A 27,457-nucleotide genomic window follows, 5' to 3' on the forward strand; every position below is an offset into this window, starting at 1 on the left:
GGTACAGAAATCATTTCTAGGCTGTTCTTGGTATCTACAGTTGTTTTACCATATGGTACTGGGCTAATTTTGTCTGTTCTTCCTTTGAGGTTTCTGTGAATTGATTACATTTTTAGAAAAATTTTAAAATAACTTTTAAATGTCAAAGCTTTCTTTCTCAGTAGAATAAAATATGATGAGCGATTATGTTAACATGAGAACAAGTTAATCGAATTTTTCCAAAAAATTTAAGCAATTAAATTGAGTCTATAATTATTCAATATTATAAATTCACATTAGTCATATTAATGAAAGTCCCTTTTAAAAAATATGTTTTTATTGGTTTTAAACAGAGAGGAAGGGAGAAGAAGAGAGAAACATTGATGTCAGAAACATTGATCGGCTGCTTCCTGTACACCCTCTACTGGGGATCGAGCCCGCAGGGAATCAAACTGATGACCTCTTGGTGCATGGGTCAATCCTCAGGCCAGGCCATGAAAGTCCGTTTTGATGCACCATATAAAGTAATCTTAGACCTGAACAGATAAGTTAGTTTAGAAAGCAACTGAGTGTCCCTGGGTAGCTCTTCTCTCTCTGAAAAGGTCATCTCTTATGAAGCATGCAATTCCTAAAGGGAAGCACAGGAGAAGTGAAGGATAAAGAAGAGAGTTTAACAAGTCAGCTAAGCCTATCAATTCTGGTCATCAGTTGGAGAACTCATGTCACTTTAAGATTTAATAGTTACATACTATAGAGCAGTTGCAACATAATATAATAGGGAAAGCCTGAATTTCAGAGTCAGAATTGGGTTTTAATTCTGGTTCTGAAACCAGTTCTGTGTTCCCTAAGTTCTGTGTGAGCTTAGTCTCTCTAGGCATAATCAGACTCATCTCAAGCCAACTGATGTTCTGTTTTCTCCTTCCTCGCTGGGAGTCCTGTGACTGTTCAGCCAGAGCTCAGATGTTTGTCTAAGTGTCTGCCCAGCAAGGGCACTCAGATACCCAGGAAACCCCATGAGGGTTTAGCAGCCCCTGCTATCAAATGACATCATGGAAAATGGTGAAGTAAGGCACTGCAATAATCAGTCCCTCCACTGAAGCAACCATGAAGCTGGCACGTCTGACAGAATCAACTTTTTCAGAACTCTGGAATTGCTAAGTGATAAAGGCAAATTATGAAACAGTTTTTATCATATGATCCCATTTTTTGTTTGTAAAATAAGTGTACATGGTACAGATAAAACTCAGAATATATAGTATATGAATAGTATTTCTCTCTGGCTAGAGGGAACACTATTATTTTGTTGTTGGTGGTGGTTGGCTTTTTTTATTGATTTCAGAGAGGAAGGGAGATGGAGAGAGAGATAGAAACATCAATGATGAGAGAGAATTATTTATCGGCTGCCTCCTGCACACCCCCTACTAGGGATTGAGCCCGCAACCCGGGCACTGGAATCAAACCCAGAACCCTTCAGTCCACAGGCTGACACTCTATCCACTGAGCCAAACTAGCTAGGGGGACGGTCGCCAACCTTTCAGACCTCACCGACTACCAGTGGTCCACGGACCACCGGTTGGTGACCGCTGAGCTAGGGCATTATTTGTTTAATAATCCTAAATTTTCTATAGTGAATATGTATTCTGTAAAAAATAGCAAAAAATAAAATACAACAGTTTGGCAGTTTCTCAAAAAGTTAAATATAGCCCTAACCTAAGGTTTGGCTCAGTGGATAGAGCGTCAGCCTGCGGACTGAAGGGTCCCAGTTTCGATGCTGGTCAAGGGCATGTACCTTGGTTGTGGGCAAATCCCCAGTAGGGAGTGTGCAGGAGGCAGCTGAATCCATGTTTCTCTCTCATGGATGTTTCTAACGCTCTATCCCTCTCCTTCTTCTCTATGAAAAATCAAAATATATTTTATATGTAAAAAAAAGTTAAATATAGAGTTTTCATATGACCCAGCAATACCATTTCTAGATATATGCCCAACAGAATTAAAAACATATGTACACAAAAACTTGTACACGAGTGTTCATAGCAGCATGATTCATAATAGTTAAAAAGTGGAAACAACCCAGATGTTCTTCAGCTGATAAATGGATTAAAAAAAATGTGCTAGAGGCATACAATAGAATATTATTTGGCAATAAAAATGAATGAAGTACCAATATATGCTATAACAAAAATGAACCTCAAAGATATTATGGTAGGTGAAGGAAGCCAGATGCAAAATGCCACATATTATATGATAACTTTTGTGTGTAATGTCCAGAATAAGCAAGTCTGTAAAGAGAGAAAGTCTCTGATTGCCAGGGCCTGGAATATACTAAAAACCACTAAATTGTATACTTTAAAAGGGTGAATTTTATGGTATGTGAATTATAGCTCATAAAATAATGCTTACGAAAAGTAAAATAGAATCTATTAGCTATAAGACACTAGAATTTAAAAGAATATTTTTAGGAAGTTATAGTCTAATTTTCACTGAGCTCTGATTATAGTTATGGATTTTAAAAGGGTAAGTTTTGGCAAAGAGATGTGAATTAGGAAATTATAAGTTACCATGTAGCTGTATCTCCACAGCCCTTTATTTTTTAAGTGAAATTTGAGGACATTTTAAACTGATATAGGAAACTATTTGCTTCTATTATTAGAGTTTGGCTTTATATTTTTAATTATTTGCACTACTTTTGGAATTGTTATCCTTTTATAAAATGCTGTTATCTTTCTAATGGATTTCAGACAGTTTTAAATGAGAGTGTACATATATGCATGCTTATGTATTTTTCTTAAGTAAGCTGCCATCTCTAGATCTCATTTTATGATGTATAAGTGGTTTAGGTATGTTTTAGAATTATAAAAGCAGTATACATAGATCTCATTACCACCTTTATGATTTCCTTTTCTCCTGTTCTCATTCCCACCTCCTGGCCCTTATTTTAAAAAAATACAAAATGGGTTTAGAGCAGCCGTGGGCAAACTACGGCCCGCAGGCCGGATCCGGCCCGTTTGAAATGAATAAAACTAAAAAAAAAAAAAAGACCGTACCCTTTTATGTAATGATGTTTACTTTGAATTTATATTAGTTCACACAAACACTCCATCCATGCTTTTGTTCCGGCCCTCCGGTCCAGTTTAAGAACCCATTGTGGCCCTCGAGTCAAAAAGTTTGCCCACCCCTGGTTTAGAGTGTCATACCTTATTTTTAATTGATTCTTTCAGTATGTATTTATTGAACACCTACTGTGTTTTAAAGCACTGTGCTAAGTTAAAGATACAAACAGATAAAATGATACATCTTAGAGCTACTCTCAGAATAGTTATGGGGGAAGGCATTTAACTCAGATAAGAGAGGTCAGGCAGGGCTTCTTTTTACCATCAGTACAATTAGAAGGTTGATCTCTAAAACCAAGTCACATCTATTATACTTTTTTAGAGAACTATTGAAAGTAGAACTCCTACTTGGCCCTTAGCACATCCCACAACTACATAAACACAGAAAAGCAATAAAGATTCATCCCCAAGACAGGTGTATATAAGTCAAAAATCTTTTTTTTAATTGGCATGAATACAATTAGTACAAGTGCAAAGACATTAGGTGAAAGTTTGGTTTCTACTTCCTTGTCTGCTTAAGACCTTTTAAACCATCAGCTTTTAGAGGCTTTGCTTCCTTTAATATATGTATATATATAAAATCATGAACTTAAAGGAATTTCTGTTTTCATTGGTATTTTTTTAAAGAAACTTTGCTTTGCTTTTCCACAGGACTGGTATATACTGGTATGGCCATATTGGTTGTTAAATATTGAAATATGCCCTTGCTGATTAGTAAAGACCCGCCATAGTCTGGTCTCTTGCCCAGGAACTCCCAACTCTGCATCTCCCCACAATCCGACAATTACAGGGTTATCCCCAGGTATACAAGGAGGCCTTCAGGACCCTACTTCTTTACTACTTGTGCATCTATCCTGATTGCTATGCCCAGGCCATCCCCATTGTTTAATAGTTTTTAATATTACCCTGTCTTTCTGACTGTCCCATAAATCATTACTTTTTAGACAGTGTTTGTGTTCTGCCAACTAGAGTATCAAATGGCTCTAGCTCACCTGTCATTGCTTATCTGCATAGAACCAAAATCAGAGTTTTATTATTTTCTGAATAAGCCAGAATACCATCATACTGTAACTCTAAGTTGATGTTTTTTGTCTTTATTTCCCTCAGTGCTGATGGTTTGGCCTAAGTTCTGTTTTCTTATTGTTTCTTCTAGTTCGCTTTGCACCTTATAGACCTCCAGATATCTCCCTGAAGCCTCTGCTCTTTGAAGTGCCCAGCATCACTACAGAGTCAGTGTTTGTTGGCCGGGACTGGGTTTTCCATGAAATAGATGCTCAACTTCAAAGTTCAAATGCCAACGTGAACCAAGGAGTAGTGATTGTGGGAAACATTGGGTTCGGCAAAACCGCCATCATCTCCAGACTTGTGGCCCTCAGCTGCCATGGAACACGGATGAGACAGATTGCCTCAGACAGCCCACATGCCTCCCCCAAGCGTAAGTATTACTTTTTAAAGAACTCTCTGCTTCATTGCTTTGAAATTTTTTTCTAACATATTTATATTGTCTCATATCCTTTTATTTTCTGACTAGAGGCCCAATGCATGAAATTTCATACAAGAGTAGGCCTTCCTTCCCCTGGCTGCCGGCACCAGCTTCCCTCTGGCATCCGGGACGTGGGCTCACCTTGCAGCCCTGGCTTTGTCCAGAAGGATGTCCAGTCTAATTAGCATATTATGCTTTTATTATTATAGATCTGAAAATCCTGATTTGTATGTGAGGACCATTAATTCAGAGTTGAGGGAAAGAATATAATACTCTGCTTACATTTAACCCACATAGCCAACAGTCACCTCAGTGTGACTGGGGAGGGAAAAAAACTTTCAGAAAATGTATGACTCTTCCCTACTGGCTAGTCTGTCCTTTGGAGAATGACTACAGCAATTGCCTGTAAGAGCTGTTTGCATCCATCACTGTCAGGTTTGCTCAGCCTGTGCCCAGGTCTCCTTGTTACATGCCAGCACAATCTGTTCATGGCCTTCATTTCCTTGCTATTGATATCAGTATTGCACTGCCTGGGCTTGAACGTCATTGTGCCCTTGAAGGGTTTCTCCTGCTTCCTAGTGAGAAGATGCTAAGATCTCATATATATCCATACTTCTTTCACCCCAGGCATAGCACAGCTTGGGATGATCACCACCGAGATCTTGTTTACTTATTTTTAGAATACTCATATGGTCACTAATGCCAGGTACTGCTCGACAGCTTAGTAAGTTTTAATTCATCCAATCCTATCAACTCAGTGAGATTGGTCCTGTTGTCTTCATTTCATATATAAGTGATTTGAGGCTCAGAGAGGCTAAACAAACCTCCCAGGTTTCATAGCCAATAAATGGTGAAACTAGAATTTAACACTAAGCAGTCTGGTTTCAGAGGCCATTCTCTTACCCATTTTGCTCTCCTTTTTGGTGAATTCACTCACTTCAGTAAAGGAGATAAAAGGAAATATTCTTCCTATACGCACTGTATGTATAGTCTGCCTGGTTTCTGTTAATTATAAGAGAGAAAAAATGGAAAGAAACTATTGGTCTGCTAATGTAGCTCCGTCTAGTTCACCACAAATTTTCAAAACAGCAATCACTAGAAATGGTTTGTCTGAGATTATAGTCGTTACAGAGTCTAGCACAGTGCTGAAACTCAACAGGAATTCACTGAACGCCCTCCAAACATCTTGGCTTCCTGTTGAAATTAATTAGCACTCTCGTGTCATTAAGTAGGCAGATTGCCATAGGTAAATTTATGGATATCTAACATGTAGAAGAACAACTAGTACCTAGAAAGAAAACTGTTTGAATCAAGAGTCCTTTTACCAGGGTATGATAAGAATTTATATGAAAGAATATTTTCTTAAGAGTAATGTCATGCTTAGTTTCTACATGAAACTTTCTGAGGTCGATTGGCATAGGTCATGTGGGAATCAAGAGCGCAGAGTTTGAGTCCCAACACTCAAATTGACTATATTTTATAACCTTGAGAATTTTACTTTAATTCATTAAACCTCAGTTTTCTCATTTGTAAATGAGAAAGTGGGACTAGGTGATCTTTAAGATTTGTTCCTTTGCTAAAATTCTCTGATTCTAAGAATATATTCATGGTTAAAAGTAATTTTTCACACCTATTCCAGTATTTTCCTTTGTGTGCTTAAGTATCACACCAAACTACCTCTTATCTGAGTAAGCCAAGAGGTTAACTATTTGAGTGTGTCAGGCAGAAAAGCAGATAGCTAATCGTCTCTCTGACTCCTCTATCACTGTTTCAGATAACAGAATGGTAGAATCATGCATGACAGGATAAATGCCAAAGGCAAGAAGAGCTGCTTTCTCAGAAAGCAAAGGTATCTGGGAGTCCACAACCCCCATGTCTGAGAGAGCAAGAGTTAATAAAAAAACAGCCCCTGTGCACCCGAAAGTAGAGATTCTTTCAGAGTGGTTCATTAAGTTATTCTCAACATCCATTGCCTTTATCTCCAGAGAAACTCTAAAAATAACCACCCTCTCATTCATAAGATAAATGTCCATATGTTGAAACTATAGATTTGGCCTGATAGTTAACTTTCAAACCTTGAAAAGCTGTCAAGGAGGATAAAATATGTGGTTATGTGTTTATCAGAGTTATCCAGAGCCAGCAGTTGCCTTTAAAAAAATAATTTTTGTTGTAATATTTGATGTCCAAGCTACATTCTACCTCAACCATCTTAACCAAACCACTAGTCCTTAAGAAGAGTCAAGAATAGGTGACTGATAAAGTGCACGCTGTTTTTCAGCATTAATCTGTTACTGTATAAGCTGGCACTGAAATGTTGCTGGCAGTAGCAGAATAAGAATGATGTCTATATAGAGAGTTGGCTTAATTTTTTACAGTTTAATTTACATTAAGCTTAGATAAGTTTATTTGAAATCCCACCGGCTCACCTAACCCTCAGTAAGTGATACCAGTGATGTAGTTGTAGTAATGAGAACAAGTGGAAAATTATTGGAGCCCCCACATCCAACCTCCCATCTCTGCATCATCTGTCATTTTCTTCTGGCCCTGCCTCCTCCGCACTGAGCAGCACTGCTGTAGAAGACTGAGCAGTCTAGTCTGCAGTACTGGCTCTGCCTTCCCCCACAGACACTCAGCCCCCAGCCCGCCCCCTCCTTGTCATTTCCCTGGGAAGGTACAGAAAAGCTGTCAAGGCAGGCACTAGCCTGTCATCCTGCTTTCCACCTACACCCCTTCCCAAACCTGACTCCCCCATCAACCACCCCCCCCCCACCATCATCATCCCACCCCTCCAACACACACACAAAGTGCAAAAACATTTTGTGAAAATAGACCTGTTGTGTAAGTCAGCATTATTGTATTAACTACAAGTATCCTCGATACAGTAGTTAGGGAAGCTCTAATACAAGTCTATATTTTCCTATCACTAAAAGTCACAGTGTTAGTTATTTGGATTTGACATTTGCCAACAGCTGCCAAGTCCCCCAAACAGCTGTTCAGTAAGTAACCACTACCCTCCCTACTCTGCTCATTTCAGAAGTCTGTTTTGCCAGTCTGCTGTGCACACTGGCTTCATGTTAACTTTAATTTCTACTACTCTCTGAATACCAACCGAAAGGAAAGACACACAGACAAAAAATAAGGCATATTTAAAAGGAAAATAACTAGAAAACAGAAGGTATTCATACAGTAAGTACCCACAAAATCAAATACCAGAAAAATGGGAGTGTGGTGAGGAGAGGGAATGAACAGCAGAAATGATACAGTGACAGTCACTGAGCTTGACTTCAGCTGACACTTTTCTTCAAGCATTTTTTCACTGTCATCTCGCACAGCTACCCTCCTACAATTGCTCAGAACTCTGTCTAGTGACCAGGGAATTTACTCTACCAGTTGAAGGGAAAGTAGCTCAGTTAGTTGCACTGGTAAGGAGTTGAATGAGGACTGTCTTCCCTTACTCCTCCTCCTTTACCTTTTGACCATCAATTAATATCTTCTCATTCTGCGCATTTCATATAAATAGAATTATACAACATACGGTCTTTTGTAACTGGCTTCTCTGAGTAAGTGTGATATTTTCAAGGGTTATCTATATTGTAGCATAGATCATATCTCATTTGTTTTTATTGTCACCTACTTTGAGATATATATATATATATACACACACACACATACATACACACTAGAGGCCCGGTGCACAAAAATTTGTGCACTCGGCGGGGAGGGGGTCTCTCAGCCCAGCCTGTGCCCTTTCGCAGTCTGGGACCCCTCGGGAGATAATGCCCTGCTGGCTTAGGCCTGCTCCTGGGTGGCAGAGGGCAGGCCCAATCCCTAGGTGCAGCCCCTGGTCGGGCTCAGAGCAGGGCTGATTGGGGAGTTGGGGCGCCACCCCCTGTCATGCACAGAGCAGGGCGATCAGGAGGTTGTGATGCCACCCTCAGTCACGCTCAGGGTAGGGCCTATTGGGGGGTTGGGGCACCGTCCCCTGTCACTCACAGAGCAGGGCCCATCGGGGGGTTGGGGCTCCATACCCTGTCACGCACAGAGCAGGGTCGATCAGGGGGTTGGGGCTCCGTACCCTGTCAGGCACAGAGCAGGGTCCATCAGGGGGTTGGGGGGGGGGGGGCTCCGTACCCTGTCACACACAGAGCAGGGCCCATCAGGGGGTTGGGGCTCTGTACACTGTCATGCACAGAGCAGGGTCCATCAGGGTGTTGGGGAGCTCCCCCCTGTCACGCACAGAGCAGGGCCGATCAGGGGTTTGGGGAGCTCCCCCCTGTCACGCACAGAGCAGGGCCGATCAGGGGGTTGAGGAGCTCCCCCTTGTCACTCACAGAGTAGGGCTGATGGGGAGTTGGGGCATCACCCCTGTCACACACAGAGCAGGGCGGATCAGGGGGTTGGGGCGCTGCACCCTGACACACTCAGAGCAGGGCTGATGGGGAGGTTATGGCTCTACCCCGTCACACACAGAGCAGGGCCCGTGGGGGGCGGTTGGGGCGTCGCCCTCTATCACCCACAGAGCAGGTCCGATCAGGGGGTTGGGGTGCCGCCACTCTCACACTCAGGGCAGGGCCAATGGGGAGGTTATGGCTCTACCCCGTCACACACAGAGCAGGGCCAATCAAGGGGTTGGGGCACCGCACCCTGTCACACACAGAGCCGCAGGGCGATCAGGGGGTTGGGGAGCTCCCCCCTATCAGACACAGAGCAGGGCTGATCAGGGGGTTGGGGCGCCTTCCCCTGTCAGGAACAGAGCAGGGCCGATAGGAAGGTTGTGGCCCCGCCCCCTGTCACACACAGAGCCGCAGGGTGATCAGGGGGTTTGGGCGCTGCCCCCTGTGATGCTGATCCCGGTGCCGGGAGGCCTCGCGGCTCCACTGATTCTGGTGCTGGGAGGCATATTACCCTTTTACTATATAGGATAGAGGCCTGGTGCACTGGTGGGGGCCAGCTGGTTTGCCCTGAAGGGTGTCCTGGATCAGGGTGGGGGTCCCCACTGGGGTGCCTGGCCAGTCTGGGTGAGGGGCTGAGGGCTGTTTGCAGGCTGGCGGGTGACTGAAGCTCCCAACCACTCCTTTTTTTTTTTTTTTTTTTTTTTTTTTAATTCTGGGCCAGCTTTAACTCTGAGGTTTGGCTCCAGCTCTTAGGCCTCGGCTGCTGAAAGCAGGTATCTGGTTTGTTTGGGTTCTATAATCGAAACACTGTTTCAACTCCAGCTCTGAGATCCTGGCTGGCTGAAAGCAGGTTTCTGGGGTTTAGTTTAGCTTCTATATTTGTAACAATGTTTCAAACTGCAAGCTCAGAGGCCGGCAAGGCAGGCAGGGAATGTTGGAGTCCTCCGTCACTAAAGCAAGCAAGCCTCATGTTCACTTCAAGCTGCCTGGCTGCCGGCCGCCATCTTGGCTGGCAGTTAATTTGCATATCGCCCTGATTAGCCAATGGGAAGGGTAGCGGACGTACGGCTAATTACCATGTTTCTCTTTTATTAGATAGGATATTAGAACATTTTCATCCCCTCCCCCCCAGCCCGAAAGAAATCCTATGCCCTTTAGTAGTCAATCTCCAGTCTCCCCTTAACTCCCTACCTTCACTCCCCCGGTAACCACTAATTTACTTTTTGTCCCTATAGACTCTGTTTTCTGGGCATTTCATATAAATAGAATTATACAACATATAGCCTTTTGTAACTGGCTTCTTCTGTGTAATATTTTCAAGGGCTATCCATATTGTAGCATAGATCGGTATCTCATTTGTTTTTATTGTCAAGAAATAGTCCATTGTATGGATATACCACATTTTAACCATTCATCAGTTGGTGGACATTTAGGTGGTTTCCACTTTTTAGCTGTTATGAGTATATGTGTATAAGTTTTTGCATGGACCTCTGTTTTTCTTTCTCTTGGGTATATACATAGGAATAGAATTGCTGGATCATACAACAAATGAAATTTAACCAGTCTTTATTTAGTTCAGAGTTTTATGATTGTCTGATGCAAACATCTCATCTTTTTAATCCAGATGTGGATGCCAACAGAGAGCTGCCACTCACACAACCACCTTCAGCCCACTCATCCATTACCAGTGGAAGCTGCCCAGGAACTCCAGAAATGCGCAGGCGGCAGGAGGAGGCTATGCGGAGACTAGCCTCACAGGTACAATAGGATTCCCAGTTTGTGGGCATGCTAGTTCCCTTTTAACATCAAGGGGGCTAAGTAAGGTAGGGAAACCCTAGGCAAAGTGAACAGAAATATGTACAGGTATACCATGAGAACATGGAGAAAAGTGTATTTTTCTTTGCTGTTCCTAGAAAAAATATTTTATTATTACAGAACCAGAACTTTAGAGTTGGAAAGGAATGGGTAGGTAAGGAAATTGAGACTCAAAGAAGTTATATGATCAACTTCAGAATTGAACTGATACAAATGCCAGTTATTGTGTAAATTAAATTTTTATATCCTAATTCCAGATATTCAAAGGTGCTTTTTCTTTGAGATTAGCTTAATTCCATCACAGATTATTCATTTGAAGTAGGAAATGATCTTTGGAGAGTGAAGGCCTTTGACTTTTATTTTTATTTTTATTTTTTTAATTAAATCTTTATTGTTCAGATTATTACATTTGTTCCTCTTTCCCCCCCCCCCCATAACTCCCCTCCTCCCAGTTCCCGCCCCACCCTCCACCCTCACTCCCCACCCACTGTCCTCATCCATAGGTGCACGATTTTTGTCCAGTCTCTTCCCTCATCTCCCACACCCCTTTCCCCCCCAAGAATAGTCAGTCCATTCCCTTTCTATGTCCCTGATTCTATTATAATCACCAGTTCATTCTGTTCATCAGATTATTTATTCACTTGATTCTTAGATTCACTTGTTGATAGATGCATATTTGTTGTTCATAATTTGTATCTTTACCTTTTTCTTCCTCTTCCTCTTCTTAAAGGATACCTTTCAGCATTTCATATAATCCTGGTTTGGTGGTGATGAACTCCTTTAGCTTTTCCTTATCTGTGAAGCTCTTTATCTGACCTTCAATTCTGAATGATAGCTTTGCTGGATAAAGTAATCTTGGTTGTAGGTTCTTGGTATTCATCACTTTGAATATTTCTTGCCACTCCCTTCTGGCCTGCAAAGTTTCTGTTGAGAAATCAGCTGACAGTCGTATGGGTATTCCCTTGTAGGTAACTGAGTTTCTTTCTCTTGCTGCTTTTAAGATTCTCTCTTTGTCTTTTTCTGTTGGCATTTTAATTATGATGTGTCTTGGTGTGGTCCTCTTTGGGTTCCTTTTGTTTGGGGTTCTCTGCGCTTCTTGGACCTGTAAGTCTATTTCTTTCACCAGGTGGGGGAAGTTTTCAGTCATTATTTCTTCAAATAGGTTTTCAATATCTTGGTCTCTCTCATCTTCTGGCACCCCTATAATTCTGATGTTGGTACGCTTGAAGCTGTCCAGAGGCTCCTTACACTATCTTTGTATTTTCGGATTCTTTTTTCATTTTGCTTTTCCGATTGGGTGTTTTTTGCTTCTTTGTATTTCAAATCATTGACTTGATTCTTGCACTCCTCTGGTCTGCTGTTGGGAGTCTGTATAGTATTCTTTATTTCAGTCGGTGTATGCTTAATTTCTAGTTGGTTCTTTATCACAACATCGAGGGTCTCATTAGATTTCTCGAGGATCTCATTAAGTTTATCGGCGGCTTCTAGACAGTTCTTAAGAGACCTTAAAAGTGTGGCTCTGGACTCTGTATCTTCCATTGACAATTTTGTCCTGTTTCTTTGTCTCCGCATTTTGTTATGCTTTCTTGGTGCATCCCCTAGTGGTCTTTGTGCGCAGTCTTGTAGTTAAGCCTTGATTGTTGTAGCTAATACTAGGGGGGATTTGACCTCCAGGCCAAGTGGCTGTGAGAATCAGCTGTGTCTGCAGTGAGAGAACTTCTGTCCTCTAGGGAGGTGCTAATCTGGCGTTTGCCTGAGGCTATCCGGCAAATGCCTCTGTGCAGGGCTTGGGCGGGGCGGGTGGGTCGCACGGGATCAACAGGGTGTGTGGGAGAGAGCAGTTATGGCGTCTCTCAGCCCTGTCCCCAGGGGCTCTGCCTCTCTGAGTCCCAGCAATGGCTGCAAACCTCGGAGAGAAAGCTGCACTCGCTCCAACTGAAGCCGGACAGTCCCGCTTCTCCCGTTTGAGTCTGGGTCCCTAAAGACTCGCCCGGATCTGTAGCTCAGAGTCTATGACTCCCTTCCGATTGAAAACGCCAACCGCGCCCTCAGCCACCAGCCCGCTCTGCATGCACTCCGCACCTCAGTATTTGACTTCAGCACTGGGCCTCCTCTGAGTGTCGGTATGCGTTTCTCTTTCCTCCTAGTTGTAGGACTTTTACTCAGCCAGCGTTCCTGTGGTTCTGGGTGATGTCCGTTCCGTCTTTTAGTTTCACTTTTGAAGTAGTTGTTCAAAGCAGCAAACTCCGGCGTTAACCTATGCCGCCATCTTGGTTCTCCTCTACCCTTCTTTATTTACAATTCTTTCTCAAGACAGTGAGAAGCTTTTTCTAGAGGCCCCCTGAATTCCTTGGCTCATGTTCCCTTCCTCCCTAAGCCAGCAGCTTGGCATCTTCATGTGTCTCCAACTCTCGACTTTTAAACAAGCCTGAAAAATTTGCTGCCACTCAGTCATTTGATTAGGGCCTTTAATGAGGATTCTGCTTAGTTTTATAATTTCTTATGTACAGTATTAAGTCAAAAGCCTTTTATACCCAAGGCTATACTGACCTCCAATCTTTTCTTTTGTCTATATGACCTACAAACCTCACAGAAGTAATTTAAAATTCACTTACTGTCTTTAAAAAATTAATACGATTTTGGTCAGATCCTATATATTTTGGATAGAATTGTTTTAATAACTAATAAAATACTGTATACCAACTCTACAAGTTTAGGGATTTAACATAAAAACTTGAGATGGAAAAATTGATAATATACAAAAGACATAACTGAAAATGAAATTTCAACAAGTAATTGTAAGAAACAAGAATTCACCAAGAAGAGAGGTTTTACCTGCCTGATTTATTGAGTGTGGACTCATTCTGAACCATTTCCAGGAAGTTGGAATAATAGTGACTGAGTATGGGTGTCCCTGATGACTTCCTCAAAGCTGTAGGAAGTGATCTAACATCCATCACTGAACACTGATACAATGACAGACTGAAGAAAAAAAGTTCATTCCCAGATTTATTTCCTATTTCTATATGTAAGGAAAGTTGTAGATAATGTCAATAGATAATTTGTAGGAAGTACAAAATGTTTTTGACAGAATTGTATGTGCATATACATACTATGTAACTATTTTGAAATGTCTAATAAACCTATTTTGGACCACAGTGAAGATTTTATGAAGATGTTGAATGATTTTCTTCCTGAATTCTGCAAAGGAATCAAGATTTTATATTTGAAATGCCAAAGAAATATTTAAAATTAAAAGAGAAGTAGCTGTAGAAGGGACACCATTAGCAATGTTATTTAACCTTTGTTAGATAAAACCTCATTCAGCCTAAGAGTACAGATGGTTTTTAATGAGAGCAGCAAAAGAACCCTCTCCCTAAATTTCAGAATTTTTATCTTCAAACTTATCTCATTACTTTAGGTAAAGGGTAAGTTAACAGCTGATTTGCTCAGCTGTGTTTTGCTTTTTGAGCTGTGGAATCAATTGAAGTAAAATATGGTGAAAGTTCATATTGATTCAGAGGTTTGATGTTTGCTTTTTATAAAGTGGAGATTTGTATCCATGTGGACATAATCACTGTCATTCACTTCATTGAGGGGACAAATTAATTGCTGCCTAATTTTCTTTTTGGTTTCCTTACTTAAGCAATGAGCAGTCTACCTGAAGAAAAGAGTGGAGATTTTTTTAGTACAATTTCTCATTTCCAATTCCATATCATTGCTTCACTCACAAGCAATTCCTGTCTTCAGCTTTATATGTCTAGTAACAGTTTCTGTATTGTTCAAACTTTAAATGCTTAATGAGAGGGATTTCAGGTATTAAAGTGACATTTCCAGCATTTGTTAAGGAATTGGGATGACCATACCTACAGATTAGGAATCCGTTCAAAGCAGAACACTTTAATGGGTAATTCTGTTCCTGAGAGATGATTGAAGAGCTGGAATCACCATAGTACATCTATGAGTGCTCTTGGGGCAGATTTCAAATGCCTGTGGGCACAAAGCCAGTGGCTGAAAAAGAGACTATATAGAACCTTGATGATGACCATAATGATGATGGAGAGGAAGAGAAGGAGGAAGGCAATGATGATGGAGACAACTATGCATACTGTGTGCTGAACACCATGCCAGGTGCCTTCCATATATTCAGACTGAATCCCCCCTGCCAATTTCATGTTATCTACACAATCTTATCACTTTGTGGGTACTACTGAACCATCAGAATGGTCTAGATTAAAACCACCCTCTGCACTTGACCTTGAGACAAAGAGCTCTGCAAATTCAAGCAGAAATTCAGAGCTTAAAACTCCAGGTTCCAGCCAGCCAGCCCACACCCTGGGTGATATTAAGACTCATACATTTTCTTTTTTTAATCTTTATTGTTGAAAATATTACATATGTCCCCTTTTTTCTCCCATTGACCCTTTCTACCTCCCCCCTCCCCAGGCCTTCACTACCCTATTGTCTTTGTCCATGGGTTATGCATATACTAGAGGCCTGGTGCATGGATTCGTGCGCTGGTGGGGGGCATGGCCTGCGGGTATCAGTCTGCTGTGGGAGCACACTGGCCACCAGGGGGAAGCTCCTGCATTTAGCGTCTGCCCCCTGGTGGTCAGTGCACGTCATAGCGACTGGTCAACCAGTCATTCTGGACATTTTGCCGATCAGTCACTGGGCTTTTATATATAGAGATGTATTCAAGTTCTTTGGATGATCTCTTTCTTCCCCCTCTTCCCCACACTCCCTGCCTTCCCTCTGAGATTTGACAGTCTGTTCCGTACTTTTTTGTCTCTGAATCTATTTTGTTCCTTAGATTTCACATATGAGTGAGATCATGCGATACTTGTCTGTCTCTGACTGGCTTATTTCACTTAGCATAATACTCTCCAGGTCCCTCCATGAAGACTCATACATTTTCTAAGTTCTTTGAATTTAAGACCTGCATCTAACAAAAAAAATCTCACCCCTTTCCTTCTTCCTGTTACCTAATTTTTTTTCTTTTTCCTTTTTATATATATACTATAAATATATATATATATATAGAGAGAGAGAGAGAGAGAGAGAGAGTGGGGCGGGGGGGAAGGAGAGGGATATAGAGTTGGAAACATACATGAGAAAAAAACCATGAATTGGCTGCCTCCTGCACACCCCTTACTGGGGGTTGAGCCCACAACCCGGGCATGTGCCTCAACGTGGAATCAAACCATGACCTCCTGGTTCATGGGCCGACATTCAACCACTGAGCACCAGCCAGGCCTGTTATCTAATTTTGATTTTCTTGTCTTGAGGTGCTCAGAAAATATGTAATAATAATTCTTAAAACTGAATTATTTTATTTTTATAAGGCTGTTTATAGCATAACTATAATTTAAAATGTGATGACATAAACAGATGTGTTTGGTGAGACTGACATATGGTTTTTCTCTGAATATCTTATTCCTAATACTTTGTTATAAAATCAGACTCCTATACTGCGCTATGCTGAATAAATATTAGAGAGATTAATGTAAATATTTATTCTCAGGCTTGCTTCCTATTTCTTATAATCCAGAGGGAAAACTCATTTGTATTTATAAAAATTAATTGATATATAATTATGATATATGTATACAGCAGCAGTTCTCAACCTGTGGGTCGCAACCCCTTTGGCGGTCAAACGACCCTTTCACAGGGGTTGCCTAAGACCATCCTGAATATGAGATATTTACATTACAATAACAGTAGCAACATTAGTTATGAAGTAGCAACGAAAATAATTTTATGGTTGGGTCACAACATGAGGAACTGTATTTAAAGGGCCAGAAGATTGAGAACCACTGGTATACAGTAAAAGTATGTTATCAAATTTCTGATCTTAGATAAATCAAGCAGTTTCTGAGTTAGTAGCTTTGGGGTTTTTGTTGTTTTTTTGCTTTTTCTTTTTTAATATATTTTTATTGATTTCAGAGAGAAAGGTAGAGGAAGAGAGGGATAAAAACATCAATGATGAGAGAGAATCATTGATCGGCTGCCTCCTGCACGCCCCACACTGGGGATCGCCCTGGTTCATAGCTTGATGCTCAACCACTGAGCCACACTAGCCAGGCTGAGTCAGCAGCTTTTATTTTTACGAAAAAGTTGAGGGATAGGGAAACAAAAAACCATGTTAGGGAAGATAATCGTGGCTGTTGCTCTTGCTACTGGTAAACCTGTCTGCATTCTCATCTTTCTTTTGTAGGTAGTTGCCTATCATTATTGCCAAGCAGATAATGCCTACACCTGCCTGGTGCCAGAATTTGTCCACAATGTTGCTGCCCTGCTCTGCCGCTCCCCTCAGCTGGCGGCCTATCGGGAGCAGCTTCTTCGGGAGCCTCACCTACAGAGCATGCTGAGCCTTCGGTCCTGTGTTCAGGACCCCATGGCCTCTTTCCGGAGGGGTGTCCTGGAGCCCCTGGAGAATCTCCACAAAGGTACAGATGAGATGCAAAGAAGGTGAAAGGTGGAGGCTTTGGAGCCCGAGTTTACCTGCAGCATGTTACAGAAATGATTTTTTTATCACATTGCCAAATTAAATGTTCCATAGCTGATGTCCCATGGAATACAGTTAACAGATAAAAGATTTTACTTGAAAAATAAAAATTCCTATAGGAAGTGCCACTTCCTCCTTTCCTTATAAATATTCTCACTATCATTTCCAAATATAATGTATCTTTCTTGTAGTAAAGATAGTAGAACTTCCAGTCCTTTCTGTGAAGTTCAAATAAATCAGTAAAATCATGGCTCCAACTCAGTGTTGTGGAGTTTCCACTATTAGAAACCTCCAATCTTTATGCTTGATGCTTTTTATTACTCTACAGTTCAGGTAAAAGGAAATGGTATCCATGGTTGCACAACTCTATATATATATACTAAAAATAACTTAATTGACCACTAAAAGGCATAAAGATATTTTTTTAAGTCGGGGAAGGGGTGAAATGGAATCCTCCCTCTCATGCCTCTGCCCTCCTCCTCTTTTCCTGGGCATTTCTAATGTTGACTATGGCGTAAGTGCAACGTCTCCCCCTTTACCCATCTCTGCCCTATCCCCACCCCATCCCCTTAACAATGTTTGTCAATTCTGGAAGCCAAAGAAAAAGATTTGAGAAAGCATGAGATTCCTCAGCAATCCTGTTTATTCCTGGGAGAATTATTTACCTTTCTTGAGAGTTTTGGAGATACTCATAAGAAAGAACAAGTGATTATAATTTCCATTCTCCTGGCTACCATCTTCAGCTATTTCAGCCTTCGTGCTATTTACTCAACTATCAAAATTTCTCTTCTCCACTCTGATGATCTCTGAATATCTCTATACCTATTAGCTTTACCAGACCCTAGGCTTGTTTAAATCTTGAAATTTCTCCACAAATATATTTAATTATTTTTTGTACATTGAAGTTTCTCAGTCATCAATATGAAGTGAAAGATCATACTAATATGTTATCACAACTAAAAGGAAGGTAATTCACATGTAATATGCAGATTGTCTGAACAAAAATGTTGTCTAATATGAGCCGCCTTTTCACTTTTGATAAGTTCTGTACAATATACCAACAATGAAATATCATGCACGGGGATTCACTTCTGACTTTGGTACTTGCTACCATCTCATCTCATACTGTTTCTATAATTCTTATTTCTCTCAGGTACCTAAGTAGAGTCTTACAGTGGGACTAGTAAGGAAGAAAGTTCAAGTATTTGTTAAGTATACATGTGAGGGCAGTGAGGAATCCCTGGCGAATATATATATTTACAAGGGATTAAAAACAAGGATTAAAGTGTTTAGGAAACCTTTCCAAAGACTTGTCGGCTAAAAAAAAAAACAAAAAACAAAAAACAAAGCCTTGTCAGCTAGAACACTGGTTCCTAAGAACTCGTCCATTTGAGGTTTTCATTAGTCCATGGCAAAATAAGAAAATAGAAACAGCCTACTTGAAACCTGTATGGTTTTGTAGACTAATGTCACCCCCCATAGATTCCATTTTTTTTTTAAAAAAGAAAAGAGTCCGGCTGGGGGTGGCTCAGTGGTTGAGCATCAACCTATGAAGCAGGAGGTCACAGTTCGGTTCCTGGTCAGGGCACATGCCCGGGTTGTGGGCTCAATCCCCAGTAGGGAGCATACAGGAGGCAGCTGATCAATGATTCTCTCTTATCATTGATATTTATTTTTTTAATATATTTTTATTAATTTCAGAGAGGAAGGGAGAGAGAGAGAGAGAGAGAGAGAGAGAGAGAGAGAGAGAGAGAGAGAAACAGAAACATCAGTGATGAGAGAGTATCACTGATTGGCTGCCTCCTGCACGTCCCCCGCTGGAGATTGAGCCTGCAACCCAGGCATGTCCCCTTGACCAGAACCAAACCTGGGACCCTTCAGTCCACAGGCTGACGCTGTATCCACTGAGCCAAACCAGCTAGGGCTTATCATTGATATTTTTATCTCTTATCTCTCTCTCTCTCCCTCTCCCTTCCTCTTTAAAATCAATAAAAATATATTTTTAAAAAAGAAAAGAAACACCTATAAATATAGATGTAGTTTTGCATATGCATATATATAAAGTTTAGATAGATTATGTCTCTTTTACTTCTTTAATGTTAAAATATTGTTTTATTCTATGAAATAATGGTGATAGTGGATAGTAGTTGTACTTTAAATGTTCTTACATTTAAATATATAAGTAGTAATTTTTAAATTTTTCATTTGTAAAGTCTTTTAAAAGCTACTAAGTTAGAGTTTGTTTTTTATAACCTACAAAGGTTTGAAAATGAACATGTAGGAATATTCTTATAAAGCTAGTTGCATTTGAAAGACAGTCTAAAGATCCTCAAAGTTTTACCTTTTAAGTTGATAATTGAAAAACTTCATCATTTAGCAAAGAAAAAAGGAAATTTAGGAATAGTTCTCAGTGTTTTTGCAATATTAGTATCGTTGGGAAATTCTTTGCCTTTGTTTATCTGAATCCTAAATAATATATTTTTAGATAAACATGCCATCCTTATTTCTTAACAGGGGAAATATTTTGACACCTAATAGCACCTGTATTCTTAGGTGACTTCTAAGTAACTCCTTCAAAAGAAGAGAATCTCAAAAAAAAAGTCAAGATTTAGAATAATATAATTATCTTAAGTAAGGCACTTCTTTTTTTTAAGAAATGATACATTGTTTACTCATGGGATGAATAAAATTTAATTTTATTAGGCATTGAATTGTTTTGTTCATTAAAACATCTACATCATAGTTTAACGCAAGTGCTTGATCTTTAATGCTCGAGAATGTGTTTGAAATGTTTTTCCCAAAGAAAATCTCTGCAAGTGCATTATCATCAGACCTTTTTCTCCACTTGAAAATCATGGCTTTCTTGTGAGGGAACCTGGTGAAGTTAAAGGAAGTGTAATTGAAGCGGTGGAGACAGTGGTGTTGCTGGTAAATTTTTAACAACCAGCTGCAGGAGGAGGGCTTGTAGCAATTGCCAGTTTCCATTGTGTAAATAAATACTCCCACCGTGCCTATTTTAGGGTGCCAGTTCTTGAGAAAATATTACAGTGTATTCTCCTGAACCAGTCAGGATGGCTCCAGTGCACCACTGGGTGGGATCAGGTGATGGTGCTCAGTAACAAGGGATAGGTCTATTATATCTGCCCAGCAGAATGCACCTAGAAAATTCCTCTATGGAAATTAAAGACACAATTACACTTAAGAGAGCCAATGTCCTCAAAGTCAAGAACATAAAAGCCTCCAGTTTTGCAGGTAAATCCCAATTAGTGCCAAGCAACTCCACTCTTCCTTAATGCTATGGACTCCCCAAAGGAATAAGGTGCTTTCTTAGTACTACATCATATAGAATGCTGTCTCATTAATATTCATTGTTAATGGTAAGAAGTAGGATCCTAGTTCATTTCTCGTCCTAAAATGTCACCAGATGAAAGTAATAGTAAAAACTTTTCATAATTTGAAAACTGACTTTTAGTACTTAAGATATTGAAATTAAATTCCTTTATATAAAGCTTGTACTTTAGGGGAAAAATATAAAGTCTTATTAATCATGCAGAAAAATGTACATCTTTTCAAATGTGAAACTAAAATATGTAGACTTTCATTTGGTCTTGACTCTTTTAAAGGCTAACATTTGTACTAAAATGTTGATTCAACCTGGGAATTTTTTAATTGTTCAGTGTAGTAAATCAATAAGCATTTAATGAGAGTAGAAGCCTGAAATTTTACCAAACCTTCTTATACAGCCTAGCCCTAAGGATAAACTGATTTTGTCAATTTAAGATAGAATAGAGTTCAGAAGGGAACTGAACACAAGCATGGCATACTTCATGTGACTTATCCCCTGGGAAGATCACGGAAGGGTCTAATCCCACTGAAGCTATTTTAGGGATAGTCTAGGAGGCTGCTAGTTCTATAGGAGTGTGTGATCCAACCTGCCTAGTTAAAATCTGTCTATTGGTTGGGATTCCTTTTCTCTGTTCCCCCATCCCTTCCTTCTCACTACACATTCACATGTAGTCCTTTATACTGCTTTGTATTAAACCTCCTTTTTTTAATTCCCAAAGGAACATGAATTACCATGTGCAGATTGTCATAAATGTAATGCTCAGCCTGTCTCATATCTGATAACATGGGGGAAATGATGATGATACATATATTTAATATATATGTGACAAAAGCTTTTATACCTGATGAAAACAAAATGAATTCACTACATGAATTATTCTGTCTTTATAATAAATTATGTACTCTGAGCACTCAGTAAACAAATGAAAGACCTTTTTTTAGTATTTTTTGCCCCAACCAGATATCTAATCAAAGACCCATAAAGAACTCACTTATCCACTTGGTAATTATTAAGTAATTTGTTTCTTTCTACCTCAGAGAGAAAAATTCCAGATGAAGATTTCATCATCTTAATTGATGGATTAAATGAAGCAGAATTTCACAAACCGGATTATGGGGATACAATTGTATCATTTCTGAGTAAAATGATTGGAAAATTTCCTTCCTGGCTCAAACTAATTGTAACAGTTAGGACCAGTTTACAGGTATGTGTTTGCTTTGGAACATAAATTGTTTCCCTTAGAGAGTGCTTAAACTGAAAAGTTCTAGGTCCTTTTCCTTTAGTGTGAGCTTTACTGAGCCTCTACCATTTCCTTGAGCCCTAGCAAGGGTAGTTCCCTACGAGCCTTTTCTGAGAGTAAGACATGCAATTTCGAGAGCACATCCTCTGTATATGACTCTCTTAGCTCCGATTCTCATTCCTATTGCTCTGGGTAAGTTTTGATAAAGTATCCTTCAAAATAACATGAAAAGAAAGTGTCCATTTTTCTAGACATTGTCCTGAGGACAAACAGCAATACAAATAGAGTTCCTAACACTCTAATTTACTGCTTGACTTTCGTTTTATATTTTTTATCATTTAATGCCATGCTAAAGTTGGTACAATCTAGAGTCAGATTTTCTAGTTCCTCCCTCTGCTTCTACTTGAACAGATTTTCTATAGCATGATGGTGGACTTCTATGTGCCTTCCTCTAAGAACTTTTGGCAATATTAAGGTTTGAGGTTAAATTTACTACAACTACGAGATAAGGTTTATTTTTAATTACCTTCCCTGCTCATTCACTGATCCCTTAATGGCGCGGACGAAGGACTAGGAATGTGGAACTGAGCCTGTAAAAACATATGGTCAAAGGATAAATGACCCCACCTTCTCTGCCATTCTCATTGTAGCTGAGTTGGTATCTCTCATTCTTTACTTGTTTACACTTGTTTGCAACAGGATTTCTCAACATTTTTCCCCTAACAAGCTGTCTTTTTTACAAACATTAAAATATTTTTTAATATATTTTATTGATTTTTTACAGAAAGGAAGGGAGAGTGATAGAGAGTTAGAAACATCAACGAGAGAGAAACATCGATCAGCTGCCTCCTGCACACCCGCTACTGGGGATGTGCCCGCAACCAAGGTACATGCCCTTGACCCGGAATCGAACCTGGGACCCTTCAGTCTGCAGGCCGATGCTCTCTCCACTGAGCCAACCCGGTTAGGGCAAACATTAAAATATTTTAATGAACACTAAAATCTTATATATTATACACCTATCGCAGATCCTCCAATAACATTTTGTTCAGTGTTGTTTCGCTATAACACTGATGAGATGCCATATGAACTTAACTCTTTTTTGTATCAATTAGCATATGATAAAATTGGTTTCGTTATATGTTGTTTCACTTAAAGCTATAGAACCTATTGATGAAGTTAAGTGAGGATTTACTGTATTTTGATGCAACCCCCTCATAACAATTGCTAATGTACAGAAAGTGGTCTTGCTTCCCTCCTTCCTCCCCTCCCAGGCACTTAGTATCATCCCTGTATATTAACCAATTAGCTTTACTGCCCTCTTTCAAAAAGTATACTTCTAATCCTGGCTACCACCTTGTAGATGTTTGTTATTAATCTCTAAGTAATTTGAATTAAAGGCTGTGAATGAATCAACTTAAATGCTCTTTACAAATAAAAATTATATAATCTACCATTATCGGTCAGTAGCTTCGTTGTTAAAGATGAAGGATGAATAAAAGAAACTTCTAGGGACACTCATCTCTGATTAATTTTATTAAATCTATGCTTAGGAAGTGTTATCCTCATTTATATTTTTATATAATGCAATGTGTAATCTTAAAAGACTTTTTAAGTATAACTTTCATCTTTCAGCTATGCCAAAGAACAGGAAAAGTATTATGCATATTAGTCTACAAAGTCCAAATTTCAGTGTCGTTATAGACTTCCCAGATACTTCATTCACTTCAACCAAGAATTTTAAAAAATTATTTTCATTCAGCTCTGAGAGTGAAATAATTTATAGGTGTTAAACAATGAACCCTTGTATTGATCATTCATTATTTCTACATTTCTTAAGTTCTTCAGGAGTTTGTCAGGCATTTGCTAAGAGCTAAGGATACAACAATGAACAAGACAGACAATTTCCCTGCCCTCATAAAGCATATGTTCTATTGAAGACAAACAATAAACAAGTAAAAAATTATATATACGTATATTAAAATTATAGGTAGTATTAGTGCTACAAAGACAAAATAGAATAAAGGGATAAATGGGGGTGATCATTATTTTAGATAGGACAGATAGGAAAGGCCTCTTCAAGGAGCCTTGTAGAGTGATGAGATCTGATTTACCTTTTTAAAAGATTTCTTTGGCTGCTGGCTGTGTAGATAATAGAATGTAGGGGATCAAGAATGGAAGTAGAAATACGGGTGAAAGATGATGGTGGCTTAGATTAAAGTGATGATGATGGAGACCCTGTAAAGTCATATTTGTACAACATTTTGAAGAATTAAAATGATTTTATGGGTTAAATGTGGATGTGAGCAAGATAGAAGATTCAGGCATGAATCATGGGGTTTTGGTGAGCAACTGGGTAAATGCTGGAAAGGAGAAAGATCATAGATACCTCCTACAGTTTGGTTGTAGGGTTTGTGATAATACCATTTATTGACATGGGAAGGTTTTGTGGAGGGGGCAAAATTCAGCAGTTCTGATTTAGTCACTTTAGGTTTGTGTATGAAACATCTAATTGTAAGTGTTTAGTAGACAGAAATAAAAGAGGAGAGCTCAAGGGAGATGACTAAGCTGGAAATACAAAGTTAGGCATTATCTGCATAGAGATGATAATTTAGAACTATGGAACCAAATTAACTGTCTTAGGGAGTGAGTGGCTGGATAAAAGAATGGAGACCTGAGCCCGGGAGGACTGAGAAATGAAGAAGGAACCAGCAAAAAGTCCTGGGTAGGAGTTGCCAGTGTGCTAAGAGGAAAGTTAAGGGAACATGCTATAGGGTAGCAAGCTGCAGAAGTGACTCAAGGAGAAAGGTGTGATCCCCTGTGTCAAATACTGCTGCCGAGAGATTGAGGAAGATGAAAACTGCAGCTTGATTATTGGATTTGGCAAGGTGACGATTACTGATAACCTTAACCATTTCAGTCAGGTGATGGTGTGGAAACCTTATTGCAACAAACAGAGGAGAGAATGGAAAAGGAAGAACTAGATACAGTACATAGAGAAAACTTCTTTGTGAAATTTTACTAAAAAATGCGAACTGAGCCCTAACCAGTTTGGCTCAGTGGATAGAGCGTCGGCCTGCGGACTGAAGGGTCCCAGGTTCGATTCTGGTCAAGGGCATGTACCTTGGTTGTGGGCACATTCCCAGTGGGGGGTGTGCAGGAGGCAGCTGATCGATGTTTCTCTCGCATTAATGCTTCTAACTCTCTATTCCTCTCCCTTCCTCTCTGTAAAAAATCAATAAAAATATATTTTTTTAAAAAAATGGGAACTGAGATATAGCTGAGGGGAGGAATTATGGGGTCTCTGTGATCCAATAGTAGAGAAGACATTGATGGCAGGAAAGAGAGTGGTTACTTACAGGAGCAAAGTCTGTAAGCAGATGACAAAAGATGAAATCCAGAATATGAGTCACCACAAAGCCCTATCACCTCCCCAATATAATGTCCAAGCTAATCACCAAGGCACCACACTTTCTACTATTAGAAATATTCCTTTGGGCTAAGGTGTCTTCAAAAGATCTGTATTAAAATGCATCATTTTATTTGGAAGGTTGGAAAGCCACATTTTTATATGGCGTTCTTTGAGTCCTTGTGCATTTCTTACTTTGACATTATGCCATAGTTTACACAGAGAAAAAAAAGTTATATGGTACTCCATTTTCTGTCTATTTTAAAGTGTTATTTAGAATATTGACCATTAAATCACTCCTAAAGTATCCTTTATGAAGAACCATAAAATTATCTTAAGTCTCAATATTAGGAAGAATGTTCCTCCTGTGCAACTAATTTGTTTTAATCTATGCATACTACTACTTGATTATGTTTTCTTTAGCCACTCAGAAGTTCAAAATAATTTTTTAACCCCATAGTTTATCATAAGAATTAGGGGAAACTGAAGGTCTTTCTGTCTATCTCTCTCCATCTGTTTTAGGAAATTACCAAGCTGCTGCCTTTCCATAGGATTTTTTTGGATCGACTAGAAGAGAATGAAGCCATAGACCAGGACCTTCAGGCTTACATCCTGCACCGGATACACAGCAGCTCAGAAATCCAGAATAACATTTCACTTAATGGCAAAATGGACAATACTACATTTGGCAAACTCAGTTCTCATCTCAAGACCCTCAGTCAAGGGTCCTATTTATACCTGAAACTCACATTTGACCTCATAGAGAAAGGCTATCTGGTGTTAAAGAGCTCTAGCTACAAAGTAGTTCCTGTTTCGCTCTCGGAGGTTTATTTGCTCCAGTGCAATATGAAGTTCCCAACCCAGTCTTCCTTTGACCGGGTGATGCCTCTCCTGAATGTGGCAGTGGCCTCTCTCCACCCACTGACGGATGAACATATCTTCCAGGCCATCAATGCTGGTAGCATTGAAGGCACGCTGGAATGGGAGGACTTTCAGCAGAGAATGGAGAACCTCTCCATGTTTCTAATCAAGCGCAGAGACATGACTCGTATGTTTGTACATCCTTCTTTTCGAGAATGGCTTATCTGGAGAGAAGAAGGAGAGAAAACCAAATTTCTCTGTGATCCCAGGTAAGCCATAGATCTGTAATAAGCAATTCTGAACCTATTTTGTTTTACTGCAGGGAGCATGGGCATTGAAAGCAATGAGAAGTGTTCTCCATTGAACATTTCACATACAGGAAATAACTCTGTTTCTTCTCAAGACAAGGCTATAGTGAGATTAACTATTTTCTCACATTGTTATTTCCTTGAGATTCAGAATCTGCATAGATATGCAGAATGCTCCTGTACATTCCTGTATTTTTCCTAAATAATGTTCTGGGTTCTTACTGGTGATCCCAGGCTATAATTAATTTTGCCATTTAACAGACTTCTTCAGTGTTCTTCAGATATGAAGAAAGAATTGATATAGTATCCATCTCTTTGACTTAGAGCAGAATCACTTTAAAATTGCAATTGCCCTTTTAAAAGCCATACCATTGTTAAAAGTCACCAATGACTAATCTCATTAAAGCCCAGCCAGTACTAAAATTTACACTGGAAAATTGAATCTTAAATCTCATAGCTGAAAAAGACTGGTGACCAACTTAAGAGATCGGTTGGTAGCCACTTTACCTTTAGATAAATAAGGTGCCATTATTCCCATCTATAATAATAAAAGCATAATATGCTAATTGACCGGACAGTCAAACAACCTTCCAGACGAAGCTGCAGCAGCAGGGGCCGAGGCAGAGGCTGTTAGGGGCGATGAGGCAGGCAGGCGAGTGGTTAGGGGCAATCAGGCAGGCAGGCAGAGGGGTTAGGGGTAATCAGGCAATCAGGCAGGCGAGCGGTTAGGAGCCAGAGGTCCTGGATCCCCCGAGGGGTTCTGGATTGAGAGAGGGTGCAGGCCGGGCTGAGGGACACAGCCCCTCCCTCCCCCGCCCCCCCCCCGCCCCCATGCACGAATTTATTAAAACTCTAGTTTCACTATAAAAGGCCTTAAAAATTCTGAATCACTTGTCCAACATCAAGTTAATAGGTGGGAGAAAGGAGGAGGGACCAGAAGAGGGGTGGCAAATACATGGTATGTACCACCACTCCCCTGTCTTTCAGCCATGGCAGACAGCACT

The 27,457-nt window shown here is 40.0% G+C and overlaps 1 protein-coding gene across 1 annotated transcript in view; it reads left to right on the forward strand.

The window, feature by feature from the left end:
• Positions 1–27,457, forward strand: part of TANC2 (tetratricopeptide repeat, ankyrin repeat and coiled-coil containing 2) — a 251,137-nt gene that overhangs the window by 166,449 nt on the left and 57,231 nt on the right. Inside the window, exons 10-14 of the mRNA XM_081110818.1 lie at positions 4,243–4,524; positions 10,591–10,724; positions 16,999–17,230; positions 21,673–21,839; positions 25,807–26,414. Coding sequence (XP_080966944.1) covers positions 4,243–4,524; positions 10,591–10,724; positions 16,999–17,230; positions 21,673–21,839; positions 25,807–26,414 — 1,423 coding nt within the window. The remainder of the gene's footprint in view (positions 1–4,242; positions 4,525–10,590; positions 10,725–16,998; positions 17,231–21,672; positions 21,840–25,806; positions 26,415–27,457) is intronic.

The sequence above is a fragment of the Myotis nattereri genome (assembly GCF_964212035.1).
Source record: "Myotis nattereri genome assembly, chromosome: 16".
Lineage (NCBI taxonomy): Eukaryota > Metazoa > Chordata > Mammalia > Chiroptera > Vespertilionidae > Myotis > Myotis nattereri.